Source organism: Salmo trutta, chromosome 27, assembly GCF_901001165.1.
Source record: "Salmo trutta chromosome 27, fSalTru1.1, whole genome shotgun sequence".
Lineage (NCBI taxonomy): Eukaryota > Metazoa > Chordata > Actinopteri > Salmoniformes > Salmonidae > Salmo > Salmo trutta.
In genome coordinates, this window is record NC_042983.1 from 1,586,087 (window position 1) to 1,610,602 (window position 24,516).

Genomic DNA, 24,516 nt, shown 5'->3' on the forward strand with positions numbered 1-24,516 from the left:
GGTTAATGAGCTTGTCTCTGATTTGTTGGCAGGGTGACTGGAGGGGAGCTGTTCGAGGACATCGTAGCCAGAGAGTACTACAGTGAGGCTGATGCCAGGTAAGACTGGCACATACAGTACATGTCTCTCTCCCTCTCTCTCTTTCTTTCGTTCTTCTGCTCTCGCTCTCTCTTTTTCTCAGTTTCTCTCTCTTTTCTCTCTTTCTCTCCCTCTTTCCCTCTCTCTTTCTTTCTCTATCGCTTTCTCACTCCATCTCACTTTCTTGTTCTCCTTTCACTATCCCACTCTCCTTTTGCTTCTTCCCTCCTCTTCTACCTTGTTTCTTATCCACACCCTGAATCTCAATACCCCAGTGTTTCGAAAACCAGAGGCGCAACATTGCGAGACTTTCAGGGCCACTTGCGAAGTAGACTCGGCAGACTAGACCAGGGTTTGGGGTTGGCAAGTCAATGGGAGAAGTAAAAAATCCGTACATAGTTGTTAATTTTCTCTTTTTTTTTTTTACAAGTTTTCATTTTCAGCAACTTTATATCAAAGGAGTGTTTTTGATTTAACGGCTTGCACATGTGCATTTTGGGGCAACACGACCGTTAGACCCGGTGACATGTTTCTGCACATGAGTTTAGCTAGAGCTAACGCCGCCATGACATCGCCTACAAGTGTGATCAGGGATTTGAGAGGCAGTTTTTCTGCCTATCTTCAAACTGTACTGTCTTTGTCAGTACCTTGAAGCAGCTTCCTATTCTCAGGTCTGACTTGGTTTGATAAGGTGCAAGAGAAGCACTATTATCAAAGGCTCTGGGAAAGAGAAGTGGAATATCATCGCTGTCAGATATCTAGCTCTTTGAGATAAGCAATAATAAGGACATCGGACCAAGGGAAGGAAGCCAGTGGAGAGTATTGAGATTGACCCCATCTGTGTCTCAGTAGCCATACTGTCTAGTCCAGTCAGATATGAGCTATAAGCACTGATCTGGAGACTGATATTAGAACAGTGAAGCTATACACACCCTGTCCTTCTGCAGTCTCTCTCTCTGTGCTTCCTGTATCCTCCTCTCTATCTTTCTCTCTCTCTCTCTTTATTTCTCCCTCTTTCGTTGTCTTTGTCATTCTCTTTCACTTTCTCTCACTCATTTTCTCTCCCCTTTTCCCACATTCTCTCATTTTCTGTCATCTCTCTCTTCCTTTCACTGACGCAGTGTGGCTACCTCTACAGCTACCCTAGCAGTACTGTAACACACATATACACACACACCACAGGGCAGGGTGGGGCAAGGTCATTGCCTTATCTCTCCAGTGAGTGTATTCAGACAGTCTTTCACTCCTGATATTACAACCCACACACAATGGCTGTTTGGAGGAGGCACATCACACACATTGGTTAGTGTGTGAACTGGTAAGGGAGAGTGTGTGTGTGTGTGTTTGGACCTGTGTGTGAAAGTTGGGGTGTGTGTGAAACAAAGTATGTGTGAAGACAAGTGTGCATCTGTCTATGCACTGAATGTCAATGTGTGAATATGGAGAAGATGAGAGTAGGTGTGTGTGTCAGTCATCCAGGTCAGCCTTGCCCCCTGTTTCCTAGGAGACCAGCAATAACTGGGCCTTTTAATTAGCTGACATAATTAGTCACACACAAAAAAAATGTATAGCTTAAAATTGTAGATATATTTTTTCTGTCATGTACTGGAGTTGCCATGGCAAAACACAAAACAGGATATTAATTGTTTTCTGGCATTAGACACAAGCAAAATGTTTTCGACGTTGTTAGCTAAATGAATATATGGGCAGTGTGAAGAGTGTGACTGTGGTTTCTCTGTCCTCCGAGAGAGAGAGAGGGAGAGTGTGCGCGCGCGCCACGGAATGTAATCAGAAAATTTCCCTCTACTCACTGATTAAAAAGCACTTAAATGTCCCCTTACGGCCTATCTAATAACCACAGACTGTCTCCAATAAACTCACTGAGCTGATCCATAACAGAGCATTATTCCACTCTAGGGTTGCAAAGTCTGCGGAGGTACTGTAGGGGGTCTAGGTTTTTTTGGGGGGGGGGTATTTTTTTATGCGAATATATGTTTTATTTTATAAACCTCCCTAGCTGCAACAGAATACCATTTGTATGTCACTGCGTCCAGTATGAAGGAAGTTAGAGGTAGTTTCACGAGCAAATGCTAACTAGCAATGACTGGAAGTGTACAGGAACAGTTAGTCTCCTAGCTGTTCCTTGTTCATCCAACTCTGGGGAAGTACATACATGGCTTCATTTCCAAAATCTCAAACTATCCCTTTAATATGGAGGAAATTACAGTCATTGGAGCCAATTACATAGTTTTTTCTGTGTAGAGAATTCTTAGGCCAGCCGTCTAAGTGCTAATTTTCGAGATGGAAAAACAGTTTGTCAATGTAAACCACCAAAACCAGATAGAAAGCATGCAGAAAGGATATTGAACTATATACACTGCTCAAAAAAATAAAGGGAACACTTAAACAACACAATGTAACTCCAAGTCAATCACACTTCTGTGAAATCAAACTGTCCACTTAGGAAGCAACACTGATTGACAATACATTTCACATGCTGTTGTGCTGTTGTGCAAATGGAATAGACAAATAGACAAAATGGAATAGACAACACCACTTCTCAGTTCCTATGCTTCCTGGCTGATGTTTTGGTCACTTTTGAATGCTGGCGGTGCTTTCACTCTAGTGGTAGCATGAGACGGAGTCTACAACCCACACAAGTGGCTCAGGTAGTGCAGCACATCCAGGATGGCACGTCAATGCGAGCTGTGGCAAGAAGGTTTGCTGTGTCTGTCAGCGTAGTGTCCAGAGCATGGAGGCGCTACCAAGAGACAGGCCAGTACATCAGGAGACGTGGAGGAGGCCGTAGGAGGGCAACAACCCAGCAGCAGGACCGCTACCTCCGCCTTTGTGCAAGAGGAGCAGGAGGAGCACTGCCAGAGCCCTGCAAAATGATCTCCAGCAGGCCACAAATGTGCATGTGTCTGCTCAAACGGTCGTAAACAGACTCCATGAGGGTGGTATGAGGGCCCGACGTCCACAGGTGGGAGTTGTGCTTACAGCCCAACACCATGCAGGACGTTTGGCATTTGCCAGAGAACACCAAGATTGGCAAATTCGCCACTGGCGCCCTGTGCTCTTCACAGATGAAAGCAGGTTCACACTGAGCACATGTGACAGACGTGACAGAGTCTGGAGACGCCGTGGAGAACGTTCTGCTGCCTGCAACATCCTCCAGCATGACCGGTTTGGCAGTGGGTCAGTCATGGTGTGGGGTGGCATTTCTTTGGGGGGGCCGCACAGCCCTCCACGTGCTCGCCAGAGGTAGTCTGACTGCCATTAGGTACCGAGATGAGATCCTCAGACCCCTTGTGAGACCATATGCTGGTGCGGTTGGCCCTGGGTTCCTCCTAATGCAAGACAATGCTAGACCTCATGTGGCTGGAGTGTGTCAGCAGTTCCTGCAAGAGGAAGGCATTGATGCTATGGACTGGCCCGCCCATTCCCCAGACCTGAATCCAATTGAGCACATCTGGGACATCATGTCTCGCTCCATCCACCAACGCCACGTTGCACCACAGACTGTCCAGGAGTTGGCGGATGCTTTAGTCCAGGTCTGGGAGGAGATCCCTCAGGAGACCATCCGCCACCTCATCAGGAGCATGCCCAGGCGTTGTAGGGAGGTCATACAGGCACGTGGAGGCCACACACACTACTGAGCCTCATTTTGAGTTGTTTTAAGGACATTACATCAAAGTTGGATCAGCCTGTAGTGTGGTTTTCCACTTTAATTTTGAGTGTGACTCCAAATCCAGACCTCCATGGGTTGATAAATTGGATTTCCATTGATTCTTTTTGTGTGATTTTGTTGTCAGCACATTCAACTATGTAAAGAAAATAATATTTAATAGGATTATTTCATTCATTCGGATCTAGTATGTGTTATTTTAGTGTTCCCTTTATTTTTTGAGCAGTGTATATACAGTACCAGTTCAAAAGTTTGGACACACCTACTCATTCAAGGGTTTCTCTTTATTTTTACTATTTTCTACATTGTAGAATAATAGTGAAGACCTCAAAACTATGAAATAACACCTGACCGAACCGGCTGAAATCGATCTTATGTGTTTTGAAATTGTGTTTTTTACATTGGATAAAGCTAGACTCAGAGCTACAAAATGGTATATCATACACTACAGTTGAGGAACAATGGGAAAATAATTATGCTTTGAAAGTTGATAATCTTGTAAACTCACTTTTGAGAAAATGGCCTTTGAATGTTTTGGTACTACTACTCGAGAGCCATTTGTCGACATCCATTCAGCATCGTTCACACCGTCTTAAGTTTTAGCACCACCTATCTCTTTAAGGGTTGATCTGAGCGTTATGTACTAACAACAGCAGTCAAGCACCCAAGCTAACTTGCCAACTACTTCCAGACACAAATGAGAGAACAGCTCACGGAACATTACTCTCCCTAGCAGAGCTGGTTAGGCTGTTATGTTATCCATAGCGTTGGTGACTGCAACTGTGCTGTCAGACTGTCTGTTCGAAAAATTCAGAGTGTTTTGCGTTGAGTGCACACTGGACGCTCTGGCCGATGAGTAGGGTTGATTCGAACGTTCTGACCTCACAATGGCAGTCAAGCACCCAAGCTAACTGGCTAACATTGGCTAGCTTGCTAGCTACTTCCAGACACATAATGAGAGAACACCACACTCTGACCATTTTACTCATCCTAGCAGAGCTGGTTAGGCTGTTTTCATGTTATCCAGAGCGTTGGTGACTGTAACTGTGCTGCTGGCAACAATTTAATTCAGATTTTTTGCCAATGTTTACTGACACCGGCATATTCAACGGGTGTTGAGCGTTCATAAATTCATCAGTTATTCTGTGTTTTGGCACACTCAGACCAGAGTGCTCTGAAATTGGAGTAGATGGCCAGACTGAATTTACGAACGCACCCGAAATGGTTACTTGCATAGTGTTGTATTTTGTTAAGACATGTGACTAGCTAGCAAGGTAAACAGTAAACCATAATCCCTACTCATGACATTACTACCCTGCATGAATCTGCAGGTAGCTAACCAACCAGGTTCAATGTTCGCTAGCTAACATTAGGCTATAGCTAGCCAAGCAAATGGCTCTGCGATATGAATAATAAAACCATACACGTAATGTTAGCTAGTGAGCCAGCCAGCTAACATTAGCTAGCCAGCTAACAGCATACTTTAACTTAAATGAAACCACATTCTGTCAATATTAGAAACGTGTAATATCTGAAAATGTAGCTAGCTAGACTATCTTACCCTTATACATCATTCATGGATGGACGCGTCTCCTGTTGGATGCCATGGTTGCCCTTAGTTTGAAGATGTAATCCAGAGACCGGTGTTTTCTCCATCTCCTTAGCTATCATACTCAAATTCCACTGATTTCAAAACTTGGTCCTCCAGAAAGTGGAGAGAAACACTTGCAGTTTTACTACACGATAAAAAATAAAAGCCGCGTTAGACAGGATTACCTAGACATACTGACCAGCTCAAATAGACAGAAGCATGCTATATGGCAGACCAATCCCAACTTATCTCTCAGCATTTCCAGCCCACTCATTATCTCAGCCAATCATGGCTTTTTCTGTGGCTAAACCAACTATGCTTGTAATTTAAAAATGTTATTCGTATTTACAGATGGCATACAAGTTTGTTATTGAAGGCACATGAAAGTTCACATGTTCGAGAAGGCATTTCTGCGAAAAAAAAAGTTTACTTTCAAATGTCTCTCCTGTGAAGTAGTGACCCGTGACATACGCCTAGTTTCCTGAAACGGGTCACATATGGAGTCATGTAGTAACCAAAAAAGTGTTATACAAATCAAAATATATTTGAGATTCTTCAAAGTAGCCATCGTTTGCCTTGATGACAGCTTTGCACACTCTTGGCATTCTACAATGTAGAAAATAGTAAAAATAAAGAAGAACTCTTGAATGAGTCGGTGTGTCCAAACTTTTGACTGGTATTGTATATATTTTATTTTTATACCATCTTTGAGAATCAACAATCAAATAAAAGCCAGACCGTCAGGGAGAATCTGCTTTACAACAGGAACATGTTCTTTACGCTGCCAAGATACCTTTCTAGCTAATAGACCAAGTTAGAGTTTACACTTCCTCTTCACATGAATTGGGAGGTCAAAATAATGACTCTCAACTAGTTACTTCTACTTGCCAGTATCATTCACCTGATGATGATCAGACAAGATGTGATTTTTTGAGGGGGGGGGGTCACTAATATGATGGGGGTTCCTGGGTTGCCTGTTTGTTCCTGTGCAAGAACATTTTGAAATCCCCTGGTATAAAGTACTTTATAAACTGGGTGGTTCGAGCCCTCAATGCTGATTTGGCTGATAGCCATGGTATATCAGACCGTATACCACGGGTATGATGAAACGTTTATTTTTACTGCTCTAATTACGTTGGTAACCAGTTTATCATAGCAATAAGGCACCTTGGGGGTTTGTGATATATGGCCAATATACCACGGCTAAGAGCTGTATCCAGGCAATCCACGTTGCGTCGTGCCTAAACAGCCCTTAGTCGTGGTATATTGTTACAGATACCTCCAAAAACGACTTAAGTAGTACTTTATTTTAACTTAAGTACTTAAGTGCTTGCCATGTCCACTTATGCGTCTGTGTGTGTCTGCATTTTCGTGTGTGTGTGTGTGTGTGTGTCCTCCCACTCAGTATCCATCCTACAGGCTGTCTTCCTGTTCTGCTATTAGTCACATTATATCCTGCACATTTAACTCCTTCACCACACACACACACACACACACACACACACACACACACACACACACACACACACAAGTGGTAAGGCACATTAACCCCTTCACTGCACACACAATGCAATTTTTTCCATCCACTCGTTGGTTAAAATAACAGTTACACATCAATCCACTGCTCTCCTCTCTCTCTCTTTCTCATTTTCTGTTCTCTGCCTTGTTCACTTTTCTCATGTCAGTCTCTTACTCTCCCTATCTCTCCCTCCTCTCTTGCCCGCTATCATCTCTTATTCCCTCTTTTCTCAAGCTCCATCCCTCCTTTTCTCGCCGCTCTCCTCCCGTTCTCTCTCCTCCCTCTCTTCTCTTTCTCTACGTTGTGAGCACATCTGGCTGTGCTGTTGTTGATAGTCTTGTGTCTCATCATGTTGAAAACGGTTTTGTCTCCTCACCCCTCACTGCATTCATCCACTTCTTCTCCTCCTCCCATCTCTCTCCATCTCCCCTCTCCTCTTCCTATCGCTCTCTTTCTCCATCTCCACCTCCCCTCCCTACTCTTTCTCTACCCTTCTGGCTCCAACATATCTGCCATCTCTCCTTCTCCATTTCTCTGTTCTATCCATCAAATGTGCATTCTTTTTTCACTCTTCAATATTCCGTCCATCTCACTGTTTTACTTGCTTTTCAAAATCATGTTCACCTGCCAATATTTTTCACCTGTCCACATTTCTCCTCCACCCTCCCATCCTCTCTTCTTCCACCTTGCCTCCCTCCATCTCTCCCTCTCCTCCATCTCTCCCTCTCCTCCTCTCTGTTTTGTCTTCACAGTCACTGTATCACTCAGATTCTAGACAGTGTTCATCACATTCACCAACATGACATAGTGCACAGGGACCTGAAGGTCAGTATGTGTAGAGACCAGCTGCACTCCTCTTCCTCCCTCCTTCCTCTGCCCGACATCTCCACCCCTTGCACCTCTGCCTGCACCCTCGTCCCCTCCGTCTCAGTCTCCCTGTCTGTTCGTGTGTTTTTCTGTCAGTCGTTCAGTCTGTCAGTCTGTCTGTTGCTGTGTTGGGTCTCGATGTGCTTGTTTATTTTATTCTGAGGTTCCTGCATTTGCCTTTCTATGTTGCTCTTGTTGCACTGACTGTCTGACTTCCCCCTCCATCCTCCTCCCTAAACCTTTGACCCCTCATCCCTCTCCCCCCTCCAACCTCCTCAACCCCCTCAACCCGCCACCCCCACCAGTGCACATGCCCAGCTTCTCAGGTTTCAGCGACCGTTTCTCACTCCCAAGGATGCGTCCCAAATGGCACCGCCTGAAAAACAGCCATCATTCACCTTTTATGGTGACAATAATGCTTTTATTTGCTGTATACTTTGGAAGTATTGGAATTAGGCCACGACGGTATCTAAATAGCAATGGCGAACTTGATCGAATGTCTTGTTGGCAGAATGTTTTCTTTTGCAGAGAGAGACATTTGTTGTATCAGAATGTTTCCAAAAGACAAAAAAAACTATTGCAAATTATTGTGGACCTGTAAACAGATTGTTTGAATTCAATAATGTTTTGTGTTTACTTTTAATCTAACCTAAATATGCTGCACTGCCCGGGAAATCTGAAACATTGTCTACTCTGAATTTTTTACTACAGTAGTCTACACACTTCAATGCAAATTATCAACTGTCTGTTCACCTGTTAAATTCTACTGTGTTATAAACTGTGCTCCTTTTCTAATACATGGAGCATTAACTTGAAATTATTATAGCTTATCAATAGGCCCAATTAAATGAAAGATGCGCATGGAAATCTGTTGTAATAAGTTATTCTGCAATGGTTATGATATATGTATTATGTTTACAAATGAAACATCGTCTACTCGAGAAATTTGACGTTACAACATTCAGAGAGAGCCTACAAACGTCAATGGAAAAGGTTCTACTGTTAAACTGCGCTTCGGGATCGGATCGCATAGAGCAAAATACTTGAAATAGCTCACCTATTTACTTCTGTAAAGTGGGTCCAATTAAATGAGAGAAGGGACGAATGGAAACCTAACTTGTTGTAGGCCTGGTAGGCTATTTCACAAGTATGAAACCATATCAGTCAGAAAAGGTGAGGAATTTATTCCATGATCATGGAAATGAAATAAATAATAGGAAATAGATTACTATTTAGAATTATTTTCCAATGCAAATATAAAATAAATAGATTTTTGCTCTTCTCACGAATGGCATCTTATTATATTCAGCTATCGGTTTGTTTGTATGAATAAGAGTGTCAGGCTAGGCTACTTTTGCTTTCTTGCAATGCAATATTTCAGCCAGTAGAAACTGTGGCTGAAATACTTTTTTCCCTCACTGTAGCAAGGCAGCAACAAACAACAACACAGCATGGTAGAAACACAACATGACAACAACATGGTAGCAACACAACATGGTAGCAGCACAAAACATGGTACAAAAATTATTGGGCACAGACAACAGCACAAAGGGCAGGAAGGTAGAGACAACAATACATCACGCAAAGCGGTCACAACTGTCAGTAAGAGTGTCCATGATTGAGTCTTTGAATGAAGAGATTGAGATAAAATTGTCCAGTTTGAGTGTTTGTTGCAGCTCGTTCCAGTCGCTAGCTGCAGCGAACTGAAAAGAGGAGCGACCCAGGAATGTGTGTGCTTTGGGGACCTTTAACAGAATGTGACTGGCAGAACGGGTGTTGTATGTGGAGGATGTTGTTTACTATATTCATATGTTATATACTGTACTCTACAGTGTCATATATAACGTCATATATATTGTCTTGGAGTGAGACAGAGATGTACAGTTGAAGTCGGAATTTACATACACCTTAGCCAAATACATTTAAACTCAGTTTTTCACAATTCCTGACATTTAATCCTAGTAAAAATTCCCTTTCTTAGGTCAGTTAGGATCACCACTTTATTTTAAGAATGTGAAATGTCAGAATAATAGTTGAGAGAATTATTTATTTCAGATTTAATTTCTGTCATCACATTCCCAGTGGGTCAGAAGTTTACATACACTCAATTAGTATTTGGTAGCATTGCCTTTAAATTGTTTAACTTGGGTCAAACATTTCAGGTAGCCTTCCACAAGCTTCCCACAATAAGTTGGATTAATTTTGGCCCAGTCCTCCTGACAGAGCTGGTGTAACGGAGTCAGTTTTGTAGGCCTCCTTGCTCGCACCAGCTTTTTCAGTTCTGCCCACAAATGTTCGATAGGATTGAGGTCAGGGCTTTGTGATGGCCACTCCAATACCTTGACTTTGTTGTCCTTAAGCCATTTTGCCACAACTTTGGAGGTATGCTTGGGGTCATTGTCCATTTGGAAGACTCATTTGTGACCAAGCTTTAACTTCCTGACTGATGTCTTGAGATGTTGCTTCAATATATCCACATAATTTTCCTACCTCATGATGCCATCTATTTTGTGAAGTGCACCAGACCCTCCTGCAGCAAAGCACCCCCACAACATAATGTCACGCCCATGCTTCACGGTTGGGATGGTGTTCTTCGGCTTGCAAGCATCCCCTTTTTCCTCCAAACATAATGATGGTCATTATGGCCAAACTGTTCTATTTTTGTTTCATCAGACCAGAGGACATTTCTCCAAAAAGTACAATCTTTGTCCCCATGTGCAGTTGTAAACCGTAGTCTGGCTTTTTTATGGATGTTTTGGAGCAGTGGCTTCTTCCTTGCTGAGCGGCCTTTCAGGTTATGTCGATATAGGACTCGTTTTACTGTGGATATAGATACTTTTGTTCCTGTTTCCTCCAGCATCTTCACAAGGTCCTTTGCTGTTGTTCTGGGATTGATTTGCACTTTTCGCACAAAAGTACGTTCATCTCTAGGAGACAGAACACGGTATGACGGCTGCGTGGTCCCATGGTGTTTATACTTGCGTACTATTGTTTGTACATATGAACGTGGTACCTTCAGGCATTTGTAAATTGCTCCCAAAGATGAACCAGACTTGTCGAGGACTACAATTATTTTTCTGAGGTCTTGGCTGATTTTATTTAGATTTTCCCATGATGTCACGCAAAGAGGCACTGAGTTTGAAGGTAGGCCTTGAAATACATCCACAGGTACACCTCCAATTGACTCAAATGATGTCAATTAGCGTATCAGAAGCTTCTAAAGCCAAAGATTTTAATTTTCTGGAATTTTCCAAGCTGTTTAAAGGCACAGTCAACTTAGTGTATGTAAACTTCTGACCCACTGGAATTGTGATACAGTGAATTATAAGTGAAATAATCTGTCTGTAAACAATTGTTGGAAAGATTACTTGTGTCATGCACAAAGTAGATGTCCTAACCGACTTGCCAAAACTATAGTCTGTTAACAAGAAATTTGTGGAGTGGTTGAGAAACAAGTTTTAATTACTCCAACTTAAGTGTATGTAAACTTCCGACTTCAACTGTAGGTAGATATCTTTGTCTAAGTGCATGGACACACACACACCCCTCCCCCCTACACTCGCAATAACATCTGCTAAACACGTGTATGTGACCAATAAAATTGGATTTGACACACACACGGTGCTGCCTGCGGATGTGACCTGGCTAGTATTTATTCATTGGGAGAAGACTAGGGATCGTAATATATAGCCCTGAACTTTACTGCCAGGCCAGTCCAAGCCAGAGTCAATCAGCTAGCTAGCTCACACCAAGACACTCCCATAATATCCTCTTTCCTTCCTTCCCTCTCTCTCTTTCTCAAACTCTATTTCTCCCTTGTTTAAGCTCTAATATTCCTCTCTTTTTGCTCTCTTCTTCTCCTCTTCTTTCTCTCTCTCTCTCTCACTTGGTGTCATTATATCTCATAGACAGTATATGAGTTCTTTATTGCATTCTGAAAAGTAAATATTCTATGTACTATATATTTTAGACACACATAATGATTTACTGCAGTCTATTTCAACACACATCTTCTGCAGATGTCACTGCTAGATAAGTATGTTGCATCAATAGATTGAAATAACTACACACTGCAGATCGTTTTACTTAGCGTTGGCTCTTAGAATTAAGTCGTTTTTACTTTTATTTGGTATTTTGCTTGACAGACAAAGAACCCAACCAACCAATCACTGAACCTTTTTTACCCTCCCTTTCCCCCCGAAAACACACACGTACGCACATGTACATGCACGCACACACACACACGCCTGCATCTCAACACAGTCCCTCTCTCTCTCACACAGCCCCTCCAACCCAACATGCGTGTGCATGCAGCAGCACACCTCCCTGTGTTGGATCATGATAATATAAATACTACCTATCTATGCACACATGTACCTGGCCTCCTACCATATATCCGTCTCCTCCCCACATAGATACATGTTCATAAATTCTCATACCTTTTCATAAAGTCATCATACATTTGATGTTGACTTCTCCTTTTTACTTAAAAGTTGACCATTGTTCTTTCATTTATTGGATGGGTGAAGACCAGTTATATGGTGGGATCTCCAGTCCACAAAAGGCACCACCATATTGCTCACATCTATACAATTATTTTTAGATTAGTGGTCACCTAATTGGTAGCTAATATTTTAGATAATTGGTCACTCTTATTGCCAAACCATTGGGTGATAACTTGGCCATGGGTTGGATGAGGCCACAAGAAGGTGTGTCTGTGTGATAGAAGTTGCGCCCCCCCCCCCCCCCCCCCCCCCCCCCCCCCCCCATCCCCTGGCCTTTGCACGGGAATGTAGCAATGCCGTTCAGACTAACATGCGCCCCCTGGTGTTTGCATGCAGTCATTGCATCCAGCAGATCCTGGAGGCGGTGCTACACTGCCATCAAATGGGCGTGGTGCACCGAGACCTGAAGGTGAGTGACAGGTATCACCTTACTGCCTGTATGTTGTCTCCTGTGTGTGTCCAATGTGTATGTGTGCGTGTGTGTAACTGTTGCTCCTTCAGCGTGTGTCCAGTGTGTGTATAGGTGTGTCTATCCTCTATTTGTGTGTTGGTGTAAGTGACATTTTCCAGCATCACTGTTTGGATTGTAGCTTTAGATAAGTATTTTGTCTCATCTGTTATGCTGTAGCTTGTCAGGCCTACCCATCAGTTTTCATATTAAAAAGCAATCAAAAGCAGTCAGTTGGCCATGGTCAGTCTCCTGTTTTCAGGTCAGATTCTCCACCTACTTTAGCACCGTCTCTCTCTGCACCATGTGTTCTGTGACCTTTGGCCTATCTGGTTGTGTCTTGCCAAATGCTGCTCGCTCCCCTATCTCTCTCCTGTTGTTGAAACAGCACCTTTAACCCTTGCCAAATGCAGACCCTCTCTTTCCTGTCCTCTTGTTGAAACAGCACCTCTCCTAGTCTGTGGAGAATGCCAATATGCGTGCTTGTTACGCTAGCTGACTCATGGCTCTTCTATGCTAGGCTAGGCTATGCCATGCTATGCCTTGCTAAACTATACTATGCTATGCTGTACTATGCCAGCCCTCTCTTGGAACAGGGTTTGTTTCTCCTACTCTTCAGCCTAGGCTGCTGTATTACAATTAGCCCCATGTTATTCTGTTTCCCAATAGCCTACAGATTTCTAAATAGCAATCGCTTTGTCCAATTTATTTGTCTCTATGGTGCTTCCAATGGAGTTGTATAGCTTCCAGTGAGACTGTATTTATAGATGAAACTACTGCAACAGAAGCGGTTGCCGTTTACTGAGTCTACTGTGATTGGCTTGCGGTCAGGGCAGTCCTTTCCTGTTCTGTCCTATCCTGTGTGTCTGTGTGTATGCTTGGGGGTCTGTGAGCAAGCTTGTGTGTTATAACAATTATTCTATTATTCTATAGTCTATGGGCAATTCCACAGTAACAAAGTGATGCTGAGACTCAGATTTTTCACTTTAAAATGTATGTAAAATAAAAACCATTGATTGCAAAGTTAAATAAACCATAAACCATAAACCTCAACTTTTTGCACAAGGACTACTTTGAACAATTTCCGCCATATTTGTATTTTTTTCCAAAAACACATTTACTTGAACAGTGCAGATGGTGTCAGAATTACGGCACAAACAGAAAACAACACAATTCTGCTACCAAACTTTGTATCTGCACTGTTCTTCAAGGAAATATTTTTTTGTACAATGTTTAATGGAAATTGTTAAAGAGCAACTATCCTTAAAAAACAACTTCTCATTTAGAAAACAGCCTATGTGGCATCGATATGAGTCATAAACATTTATTCTACTGTCAATATTGACTACAAAGTGTAAATAGGATAATTTTGGTCATAAAGTCAGTCTCATCCAAAATTGAGTTTTGTGAGACTTGTGGTTGCGACTCCATCCCAATGTAAATGAATGTTGGATTCCATGGAATTGCCCTTTATGCTAATGCCAGTGGCATGCCCAGGCCCCCTGGGCTGTGGCAGCATTCCTCTTGAAGTAGTGTTGTGTTTATCAGAACTGTTGTGGCTATTTCTTTATTTAGCGGCCACACCTATCAGGTTACGGTCCGCAGTACTGGGGCAATTCACCCAGTAGGTCATAGTGTGATATGACTGAGGACAACCTCTGAGAGTGTCTGAGTGGCGAGAAGAACATTCCCATGGTGGAAGCGCGAATCAGCAAATAACAAATCAAGTTGGGACCACCAAACAGTTATGAATAATTGATTAGTGTGAAAAGTAAAGCACGACTACAAAGAAGGCACACTGTTCTGTTGATATGTTTCTTCTAAAGTCCCAAAACAGAGAAATTGGGCTAAATTACTTAACCCAGTCTCTGGTTTCACAATTGGAGTGCCATTTCAATGGAGGCCTGTCTGCATCTCGTCTCTCTCTCCTCTCCTCCACTCCCTCAGAAGGAATCTGAGCAGATAGAGTCATGTCTGGAATGTTGCAACAGATCCCACTCTGCTCTGCGTGGAAAGGAAAGATGGAGAAAGAGAGAGGGAGAAAGAGAAAGAGAGAGCTGGGAATCGTTCCATCCCAAACACCCACACACAGGCCCTCACTGCTCTCCAGCGCAGCAATCTCTCACACTCGCATTCCCTCACCTAACCCACTTTATTTAGTGTGTGTGTGTGTGTGTGTGTGTGTGTGTGTGTGTGTGGAGGGAGGGAGGGAAGGACCTAGATTTGTGTGTTGCTGCAGAGGGCTGCTATTATGCGATGTGCAGAGAAAGATGTTTGTCTGTCCCTGTGTCTGTCTGTCTGCGCGTGGTGAATTTCTGTGTGTTTGTGCGCGTGGCCTGGACATTGTGTGTTCGGATATTGAAATCTATTTATTGGAAGCTTGCGGTTAATCTAAATTCCACCCACAATCATAGCAGGGATTATCCTAGTGCTTGCAGTGTTGGCAAGTTTGAACTTCCTCCATGCAAATGAGTAAACCCTGAATCATATGATGTGGTTGAGGGGGAGATGACACCAAGGTAACCGCCTCAGGATTACAGTCCCTCTCTCGTTCGTTCTCCCTTGCCCTCACTCTCTTTCTCTCTCTTCCCTCTCCTTCGCTCTCTCTTTTGCTGTTTTTCTCTCTCTCCCTTCACTCACTCGCTCTCTTCTATCTCTTTCCCTGTCTCTCTCTTTCACTCTCTTTTTCACTCTTCCTCCTCTCTCTTTTGAGGTCTTTCTTTTCCTCTCCTTCTGTTCTCTCTCACTCTCTCCTCTGCTTCCGAGCAGCGCAGAGCCCAAGTTTTGTTGTCATTGCCTCATTTGGGGCAGCGGGTAGCCTAGTGGTTAGAGTTTTGGACTAGTAACCGAAAGGTTGCTAGATCAAATCCCTTAGCTGACAAGGTAAAAATCTGTCGTTCTGCCCCTGAACAAGGCAGTTAACCCACTGTTCCTAGGCCGTCATTGAAAATAAGAATTTGTTCTTAAATGACTTGCCTAGTTAAATAAAGGTAAAATAAAAAATTAAATGTTCAAGTCAGTATTATTATGGCTCCAAACAAGTTAGGAAGAGAGGTAGAGAGAGGAGGGATGAAGGGGAGATGAGGGAGAGCGGGAGAAGAGGGGTAGAGAGGGAGGGTGTAATAATGAGACATGAAGAGGAAGACAGGCTGCAATGACATGAGCTACTGCAATGCAGGGTCAGCACTGACACTGTTAACACAGTGTTTATACCTCACACACTCTCTACAGGCGTGTGTGGGTTTGCGAGGGAAGTAACAGAGAATGTGTGTCTGAGATAGTGCCTCACTCTCTATCATACAAACTATCTAGGTGAAGTAAATATGCCAGAAGTCATCCTTTATACCTATCCAGTCCCTTCAGATCTGCAAACATCCGAGCGATGGGAACTAAGGGAAGGGAATAGGGTGACACATTTCTATTGTGTAGAGTGATGTTGGGCTACAGTAGGTCTACAGCACAGTAGCCTTGCAGAGAGAGAGAGAGAGAGAGAAAAGGGGCCAGTGGGGATAGCAGCCCATTATTAGAGTCCCCCTCTGACAGAGAGTAATGAGGCTGCTCTATCTGGGACACAGAGAGAGAGAGAGCGGAGAGAGGAGGGGCGGGGCACCACCAGCTCCCCACACCACAGCCCAAACCAATATACCCTAAACCACAGCAAACTATAGGTGTTCCAGTGTGTGTGTTTTCATGTGGTACATCTATGTGTTTTTTCTGTTACTGTTTGTGTATGTGTGTAAATAAACTGCGTGGCCATCTACTGTTACAAACACCACATGAGTGTTTGGATGTCTGTCTGTCTTCCATCTCTCCCCCTCCTCCTTTCTCTTATAGTTCAAAGCAGGAGTAACCTTAGCGCCCCTCTCCTCCCCCTCCACCCCCTAGCCAGAGAACCTGCTCCTGGCCAGCAAATGCAAGAATGCTGCCGTCAAGCTGGCTGACTTTGGCCTGGCCATCGAGGTACAGGGGGATCAGCAAGCCTGGTTTGGTACGTTCTGACCCCAGATCTGTGGTTCTGACTGTACTACACCAACATGTTTCCAACCTTTATTCATCCCACTAGGGGTAACATGCTAAGCTTGGAGTGAGGAGTTGTTTGTGTGTGCGTGAGTGCGTGCGTGCGTGCATGTGTGTGTGTGTGTATTGTCGTGCTGCAGGATTTGCTGGCACACCGGGATACCTGTCCCCTGAGGTTCTGAGAAAGGAGGCATATGGCAAACCTGTGGACATCTGGGCCTGCGGTGAGCATCTCACACATTTACACACACACACACACACACACACACACACACACACACACACACACACACACACACTCTTTTTGGCACACAGAAACACGCACACACAGAAATTATACACACATGTATACCTTCACACCCAGACACAAATGCTTGGACACAAAAGCAAAGTAAATATTCATAAAAAATGCTGATTCTGTGTTTTTCTCCATCTGTGTGTTTCACTCTCTCTCCCGTTTTCAATCTCACTCTCTCTCTCTCTTGCGTTCTCTGTCTCTCACGCTCGCTCTGTCTCTCTTTCTCAGGGGTGATTCTGTATATCCTGCTGGTGGGCTACCCTCCCTTCTGGGACGAGGACCAGCACAAACTGTACCAACAGATAAAAGCAGGGGCATACGATGTGAGTTATACAAGATCGGACTAGGCCTGCTCTCCTCTCCATTGCTACCTGCTGTCCTCTCCTATCTTCTCTTGTCTTCTCTCCATTTTCTCTATTCTCCTCACCCCCTCACTCTATTCCTTTTCTCCTTTTCTTCCGCCGTGTCCTCTCTTTATTTGTCCTTTCCTCTCCTCACTCCCCTCTACTTCTTAACTTTCTCACTTTTACTGCCACACTGCTCTCTGTTTGCTCTCCTGTTCTCTCTTTCTTTCTCTCTTTTTCTTTTCCTCTCTTTTTGTACACCTCATCTTACATACTTGACCCTCTCCCTATTTCGGTCGCCCACTCTCTTCCCTGCAGCGCCTCCTTTCTATCTCTCCCCCCGCTTCTTTTTTAGAAGTAACTAAATCACCTCATTAATATTGTAGAGGAGCGAGAAAGTGCCTACAGTACCTTGAGCACATTAGTCCCATTTTTGGAAAGAATCTCATGGAGATTGTCATTGAGCTATGATGACGTTTAACACCCCAAAACCTATTATTAAAAGACACATTGTCCCAGATCGCTTCCTGACAATTTGCCGTCACATCCCAATGTTATATATTTATTTGTTAATACATTATTTATATAGGACATACATGATCTTAGTAAGGATGGTGCGATAGTACACTTTTACACCACATCCATAAACACAGTCTTATATAGAGAGGAGTACCCAGTATATTTACTAAGGGTATTCCGCTGGCTGTATGTCTGCTGGCTTTCTCTTCTACCTGATACTTAGCTATATAATTGATCATTCAATGTAATTGATTGGCCAGCGGGTGTACTCACCTGGGACCTGTTCAGAGCAGTGGGAAATTTGAAACATTGCCGATTTAGAATTTTATTGATTACCACTGTAATACTTTTCAATGATAGAGTATTATATAGACAAACGGAGAGTCCAGAAGCCTAGAACCTGATCAAGCCAGTGTGTGTGTCTGTGTTTGTTTGTGTCTGTGTTTGTGTATGTCTGTGTGTGTGTGCCTGTGTGTAGTTCCCCTCCCCAGAGTGGGACACGGTCACTCCAGAGGCTAAGAACCTGATTAACCAGATGTTGACCATCAACCCTGCCAAGAGGATCACCGCCCAGGAGGCCCTCAAACACCCATGGGTCTGCGTAAGTACACACGTCACTGTGTATTGCAATATATCCAGGAGAGATAAACACCCACTCATATACCTACACACAAAGACGCAAAGATTTAACTACGTCTCTGTGACTTTTGACTCATGTGACTTACATTTCCTCTGTTTCTTTTCTCTCTCTCTCTTTATCTCTCTTTCTGTCTTGTCTCTCTCTTTATCCCCCTGTCTCTCTCTCTCTCACACACACAGCAACGATCTACAGTGGCGTCCATGATGCACAGACAGGAGACCGTGGAGTGCCTGAAGAAGTTCAACGCCAGGAGGAAACTGAAGGTCAGTGGATCACGTTGGTATTCTGTGTCTGTTTCAATTCATTTGTGAGTGGTTTTCAGACCTCAAACGTTTTCTCAAGTCAAGACGATTCCATGCCACTTGTTCTATAGCCACAGCCTGTTATGTAGCTATTTAGCTACATTGATATTGATTACTGCATTGTTGGGTTTAGAGCATGTACGAAAGGCATTTCACTGTCATTAAAACGTGAAACTAGCTATATACCTGAATCTCAAATGAACGGAAAAGATTTGCACAATATCATAGTCTGAAGTGTGGCCTGTTGACATGACTCTGTCATATCAAAGCAGTCTTGGGTTGACCGTCTCTTCTCTTTCCTCCTTCCCTACCCTTTCCTCTCTTCTTCTCCTCTCTCAGGGGGCCGTTCTCACGGCTATGCTGGTTTCACGGAACTTCTCTGGTAAGTGGTGCATCAACACACACACCTACTCTTTACTTCGTGTGGAACCTGCAAGGGTGTGGGGCTCTGGCTAGAAGTTGCCCCACAGAGTCAGGATCAGCTAACCCTCCCTAAAGTCAAGGGGTAAAAGGCCACTGACAAGATGCACACAATGTGGCAGCTATTTGGAGATGAGAAGTTGAGTCCAGTAGCAAATGTAGCAAATATGTGCATTTTCAACAGTATATAACTCATTTTCCTATGCTACACAATCAGCAGCGTGTTGGTCGGTCTGTCTGTCTGTCTGGAAGGTTGGTGCTTCAGTGAACATGAGTCACTCTGATCGGTAACAGCAGGCCTTAAATTGTAAAATGATCTGAGGTCCTCCCCTGGGTTTATCCACACACATACACAAGCACCTACAGACACAAGCACGCACACACACACCTGTGTGCCGAATCCCCACTCCAACACCCTCATCTCCTCAGGAAGAGGAGCCATTATTAGAGTTAGGTCATCCAGGGATGAATCACAGAAAAGAGATGGATATGAGAGACAGAGAGATGGATGAGGGAGAGCAAGGGGAGACGGGTTGATGGATAAGGTAGAAAGAGGAGAGGAGAATGATGGATGAGGGAAAGGGAGATGTGAGTGAAAAGGAGAGACGAGAGAAAGGGGGAGATACAGATGTAGGATCTTAATTTGATTACCCTGTTGCTGGAGAACTTTCCTGCAATGCAGGAAATGTAAAACTTGTAGTGTATTTGAGGTTTAAAAAGGCTTCTGAAGTTTGTAATTTCAACTTTGATTTTCCCCTACGAAAAGTGCACCAACCACTACAAAAATGTCCATTAAGTATAGTACACATTAATAATTCACATTTCCTGTTGCTGCAGGATTATTTTCCCGCTGTAGCAAACTGGCTCAAATTAAGATCCTACATCTGTAGATACGGGAGAGGGTGAAGAAGGCTTAAGAGGTAGAGTAGGATGTGAAAGAGAGAATGAGAGGCGAGATGGGAGGGGGTGTTAGAAGGGATGGAAAGAAAGAGGGGCCGACAAGAGAAGTGAAAGAGAAAGGCTTCAGTATCCTTGACATCTCCTTCTAACCCTTATGAACTGTTCCATTCGGGTATTGGATGATGGTGTTAGATGTATCACTAGGATGTGTTTACTCCTTAACGTCACTTCGCAATGAACTCCATTGATGCTTTATTTCAGTGTGTTGGTGGCAGTGATGTGTACAGTATAGAGGAAAATAACCTACATTGGGAGAACTTGGACAACTTATGTCTTCTGTGTCATGAAGATATTGTGTTGGATTGTGTTTCTCTGTGTGCTCTAGTAATCCGCCTCTCTTTTGGACTAATGAACCATATTTGTTTCCCTCTCTCCATTTCTTCCTTACTTCTCTGCCCTCTTCCCTCTATCCCTCCAACCTCCTCCTCTCCTCTTCCCTTCTCTCTACTATTCCTCCCCTCTTTCTCTGTGGTGACTGTGTGTGTGGGACACTAACAGTCGGCTGTCGCTCCACCGCTCCAATCAGTATCACTGCCGCTGCGGCAGCTGCATCCGCGGCAGCGGGCTCCACCACTGGGCTGGTGGAACAAGGTAGCCTGGCACACCTGGGGGTGCTACCCTCCTCACTCCCTCCCTCCCTCTTTCCTTTCCTTTTCTCTTCTCGTCCTCTCTCCTTTCCTCCTAGCATGGGTGTTCAGAGCATGCCACTTCCATCACCACACCTCATTGGCCACCTGGCCTCTTTCTCTCCACTCACGAGCTATTCCTCTTCTCCTGCTCCATCTCTCCATTCCTTCACTGCACATAGCAGCACAGTGGAGCATGCCTGACCCAACAAGACCTGTCCTTCTTATCCCTTTCTGATCTCTCTTTGTCTCTCATTCATTTTCCTTCTAACACACCATTCCATACCGCTTCAATCTCATCTTCATTTGCCTCTTTTCATTTAATACCTCTATTTCCTTCCTTGTTCCCCTGCTCTACCTCTTTCCTCAATTTTTCTCTGTTAATAACACTGGAAAGTTTACCCCCCGTCATTTTAAGGATGGAACGGCCCATGTGCTGTCGGTGAATGCTGCATGGGGCACTGGACTGGTGCATGCATTCTAACACAGGGGGTTACAGGGATATGACGCGTGGTTAACACAGTGAAAGATGCAAGGTTGGGGCTTCTCATGAAAAATAGTTTTTATATCTGTAACAATCCAAAGTTTGTGTGACATAACAACAGAAGGATGATGGTTTGCCAGTAGTTGAGTGTGTAATTGCACCACAATTGATGAATACAAATTCTTTAGAATAACCACTACACGCTTTAGTGTAGGGAGAGATTCCATCAGTCTTCTAAGTACATAGTTATTGTTGGTTACTGTACTGTATGTTCAGCAATACTAGCATTGGCTAACTATTCAATTGAATGTTTATACTGTTTATAGCGTAGGGATAGAGCTGATGCAATCAGCTTTGCTGTCCTCTCCACTTCCCACTGTCTCCACAAGACTGATCAAATATTGGAACTTCATACTGACCTGTCTGTCTCTCTACATTAGATCTACTCCTCCTCCACTAGAGAGGCAGAGACAGACGCACAGGATCCACAGGATATAGTTAGCCTCTCTAGAGGCAAATAGAAGTTCACTGAAATGTTTCTTCTTATGAAAAACCAAAATGATTCTGACTTGATGCCTTCATCAGGATGCTTACAGACTGGCACCAGACGGACAGGCAGGTACAAGACAGACAGACAGGCACAAGACAGACAGACAGGCACAAGACAGGCAGACATATACAGAATGGCACAAGACAGACAGACACAAGACAGACAGACAGGCACAAGACAGACAGACATATACAGAGTGGCACAAGACAGACAGGCAAAGGTTTTTACAAATCAGCCTCCATCCTTGCTTCTTCCTGTAGGGCCTGCTATTTACAGGAATGTAAGTGACCATCTTAATGGGTATTAACCAATATGACCCATTGTCTTCTTCTCTTAATCTCTTCCTCCCCTCTTTCCTTCCTTCCTTCTTGCTTCTGTAATTTGTGGCAAGGTAAGGAGCCTTCTTGCTTCCTCTACAGCACGGGTAAGCAACCCTGGTCCTGGAGTGCCGAAGGCACTTCATGTTTTTGATTTAACCGATCTGGAAGACCAAGTGTGTTGAATTTAGTCAATCACTGAACTGGTCAATTAGCTCAGTTGGTCAGGTGTGGTGCCTAGTTGGAACAAAATGCTGAAGTACCTATGGTACTCCAGAAACAGGGTTTCCTACCCCTGCTATACAGGGTTTAAGAACAGCATGACCTTTGGGTTTACAGGTTGGGGCAAAACACCATGGAATTCTACTTTCTCTCATTTTATGGAATCTATCTGAGCGATCTGAGAGTGAGTGTAACTGCAACCAATGATGTATGTAAACACAAAGAGGGCTAAATATTTTTGTCTATGACTGCAACTCAGTGGTTGTTCTGCAGCTCAGACCACTTCCATTCTAGAGTCTGTCTAAGCTTTCTGAAAGTGTTCCAGAAGCTTCTATTTATTCAGATAGAAGGCTCTGGTCTGTTCTATAGTGGAAGGAAAAACAATGTCAGTTTATTGGAATAAATGTTGTGTGAAAAATGCTAGGGCAAAAACATCCCTCTTCTCTCTTTCTTCCTCTCTTACTCCTATCCTCTTCCATCCCTCCCTCTCTATCTTTCTCTCTCTGAGACTTCAAACAAGATGTGAGAATGCACTTGACACTGTTATGTCCCTTAATGAAAACATGCCAGTGAGAGGCAGTGGAGGAAAACTCCACACAAATCCTACCGCTCTTGACATTCGAACAGTGCTCTTTGGATAACAGAGCTGGGCCCAGTTTCCCAATAGCAATGGAACTTAGGCTTACGAGTGTTTTAATGATGCATCTTTCCTACAATGGCCAAAAATGTAACGTGTTTCCCAAAACACCACGCAGAGAGAACGTTCGCTAAGTGCGTCGTTGAGGCATGTGTCGATACTGATAGGATCGAAAGAAAGGCAGTGCTGCTCTCGGATCAGCTTTCTCCATTCAAATCTTACCTTAACTTTATAACTATTCCACAATACTGCCGACGGATCAGCTCCTAGAGAGATATCACCTATGGCTGCAAATATGGAGGCGGCTTATTCTAATGCATATCTTATAATAATGCACTAAATGAAGATTTGTGCTCATTGTGCACGGTAGGCTACACATCATGAAATATATTGATGATAAAATGATAGACAGCCAAATAAAACGAAATTGAATGAAAACCGTGATCCAGTCGTCTCGGGTTTTCATTTGAAGCATCATTTTATCATTCGCTTGTGTGTAACAATGCACAGACATTGGTAACATTGTATCTGTTGTCCACTTTGAAGTTATCGGCAGTCACAGAACGACAGATAAACGTTGATTCTATGTTTGACAAAGATCTTCTGTGTGTAAGGTGACGCGGTGAAAGGCTTGTGCGTAATGACGAGAAATCAGAGTCGTGTTGGAGCTAGGAACACAAGCATTTCGCTACACCCGCAATAACATCTGGTAAATATGTGTATGTGACAAATAAAATTACATTTGATTTGATATAAAGTGACGTGGTACGGAACGCATCGAACCGTTGAGTCATAGTAATTAGGTTTCTCCAAAACTGCTCTCTGATGCCTCTGATGCTCATTAGTAGCCTACCAAACTTGCTAATGGCCAGTCTCTAATGACCGGTACTCAGCGCTCTATTGTCCCTCTAGTGACTCTGACATCAATGCAAATGCTATTGAAAATCAAATCGAACACTTCATGAGAGCCCTGGCATTCAGAGTTTGCACGGAATAGGGTCACCTGTTGCGCAGCGAGAGCCAGCTCCTCATAGCTGGTTGATGCATGGAATAACATTTGTGTTCCTGTTGCACAACGTTTCTATAGGCTTATGCTATGCAATTGCGTGAGAAAACAGATTTGATGGTCTCTATTAAAAAGAGGATCCCACCAGCATTCTATAGGCCTACTATATTTATTTCTCAACTTTCCATATATTAAGCACATTGCTTCTCTTTACAACCACAGTAGCCTACCTGGCTGGCATGAAAAATGAACCGCGGGAAAAGCATCCTCCATTTGCTATTCAGGTGCACACGGATTATGTCTTTTTTCTCCCTGCCCTTGTTCCGACAGGTGCATGATAATGGCCCATTCTAAATCAAAACTAATTCCGCACATATTGTTTAGTTTATATAAAGACAACATTAAATTGACAATAGTCTGAATGGTGAGAATATTATTACTTGTGAATGAGGAGAATATTATTACATTTACATTTACA

At 43.5% G+C, this 24,516-nt stretch overlaps 1 protein-coding gene across 49 annotated transcripts in view; it reads left to right on the forward strand.

Annotated features, from left to right (window-relative positions):
• LOC115164110 (calcium/calmodulin-dependent protein kinase type II subunit beta) overlaps positions 1 to 24,516 on the forward strand; it is a 91,915-nt gene that overhangs the window by 34,834 nt on the left and 32,565 nt on the right. For 24 of the 49 annotated variants that reach the window (XM_029716238.1, XM_029716250.1, XM_029716247.1 and 21 more), the window contains 9 exons: positions 33 to 98; positions 7,629 to 7,701; positions 16,582 to 16,684; positions 16,854 to 16,937; positions 17,240 to 17,334; positions 18,353 to 18,475; positions 18,694 to 18,777; positions 19,156 to 19,198; positions 20,695 to 20,787. In XM_029716238.1, the coding sequence (XP_029572098.1) occupies positions 33 to 98; positions 7,629 to 7,701; positions 16,582 to 16,684; positions 16,854 to 16,937; positions 17,240 to 17,334; positions 18,353 to 18,475; positions 18,694 to 18,777; positions 19,156 to 19,198; positions 20,695 to 20,787 (764 nt within the window). Of the gene's footprint in view, positions 1 to 32; positions 99 to 7,628; positions 7,702 to 12,584; positions 12,658 to 16,581; positions 16,685 to 16,853; positions 16,938 to 17,239; positions 17,335 to 18,352; positions 18,476 to 18,693; positions 18,778 to 19,155; positions 19,199 to 20,694; positions 20,788 to 24,516 lie in introns of those variants that run through there. The other 25 variants (XM_029716251.1, XM_029716266.1, XM_029716256.1 and 22 more) reach the window with 4 other exon arrangements.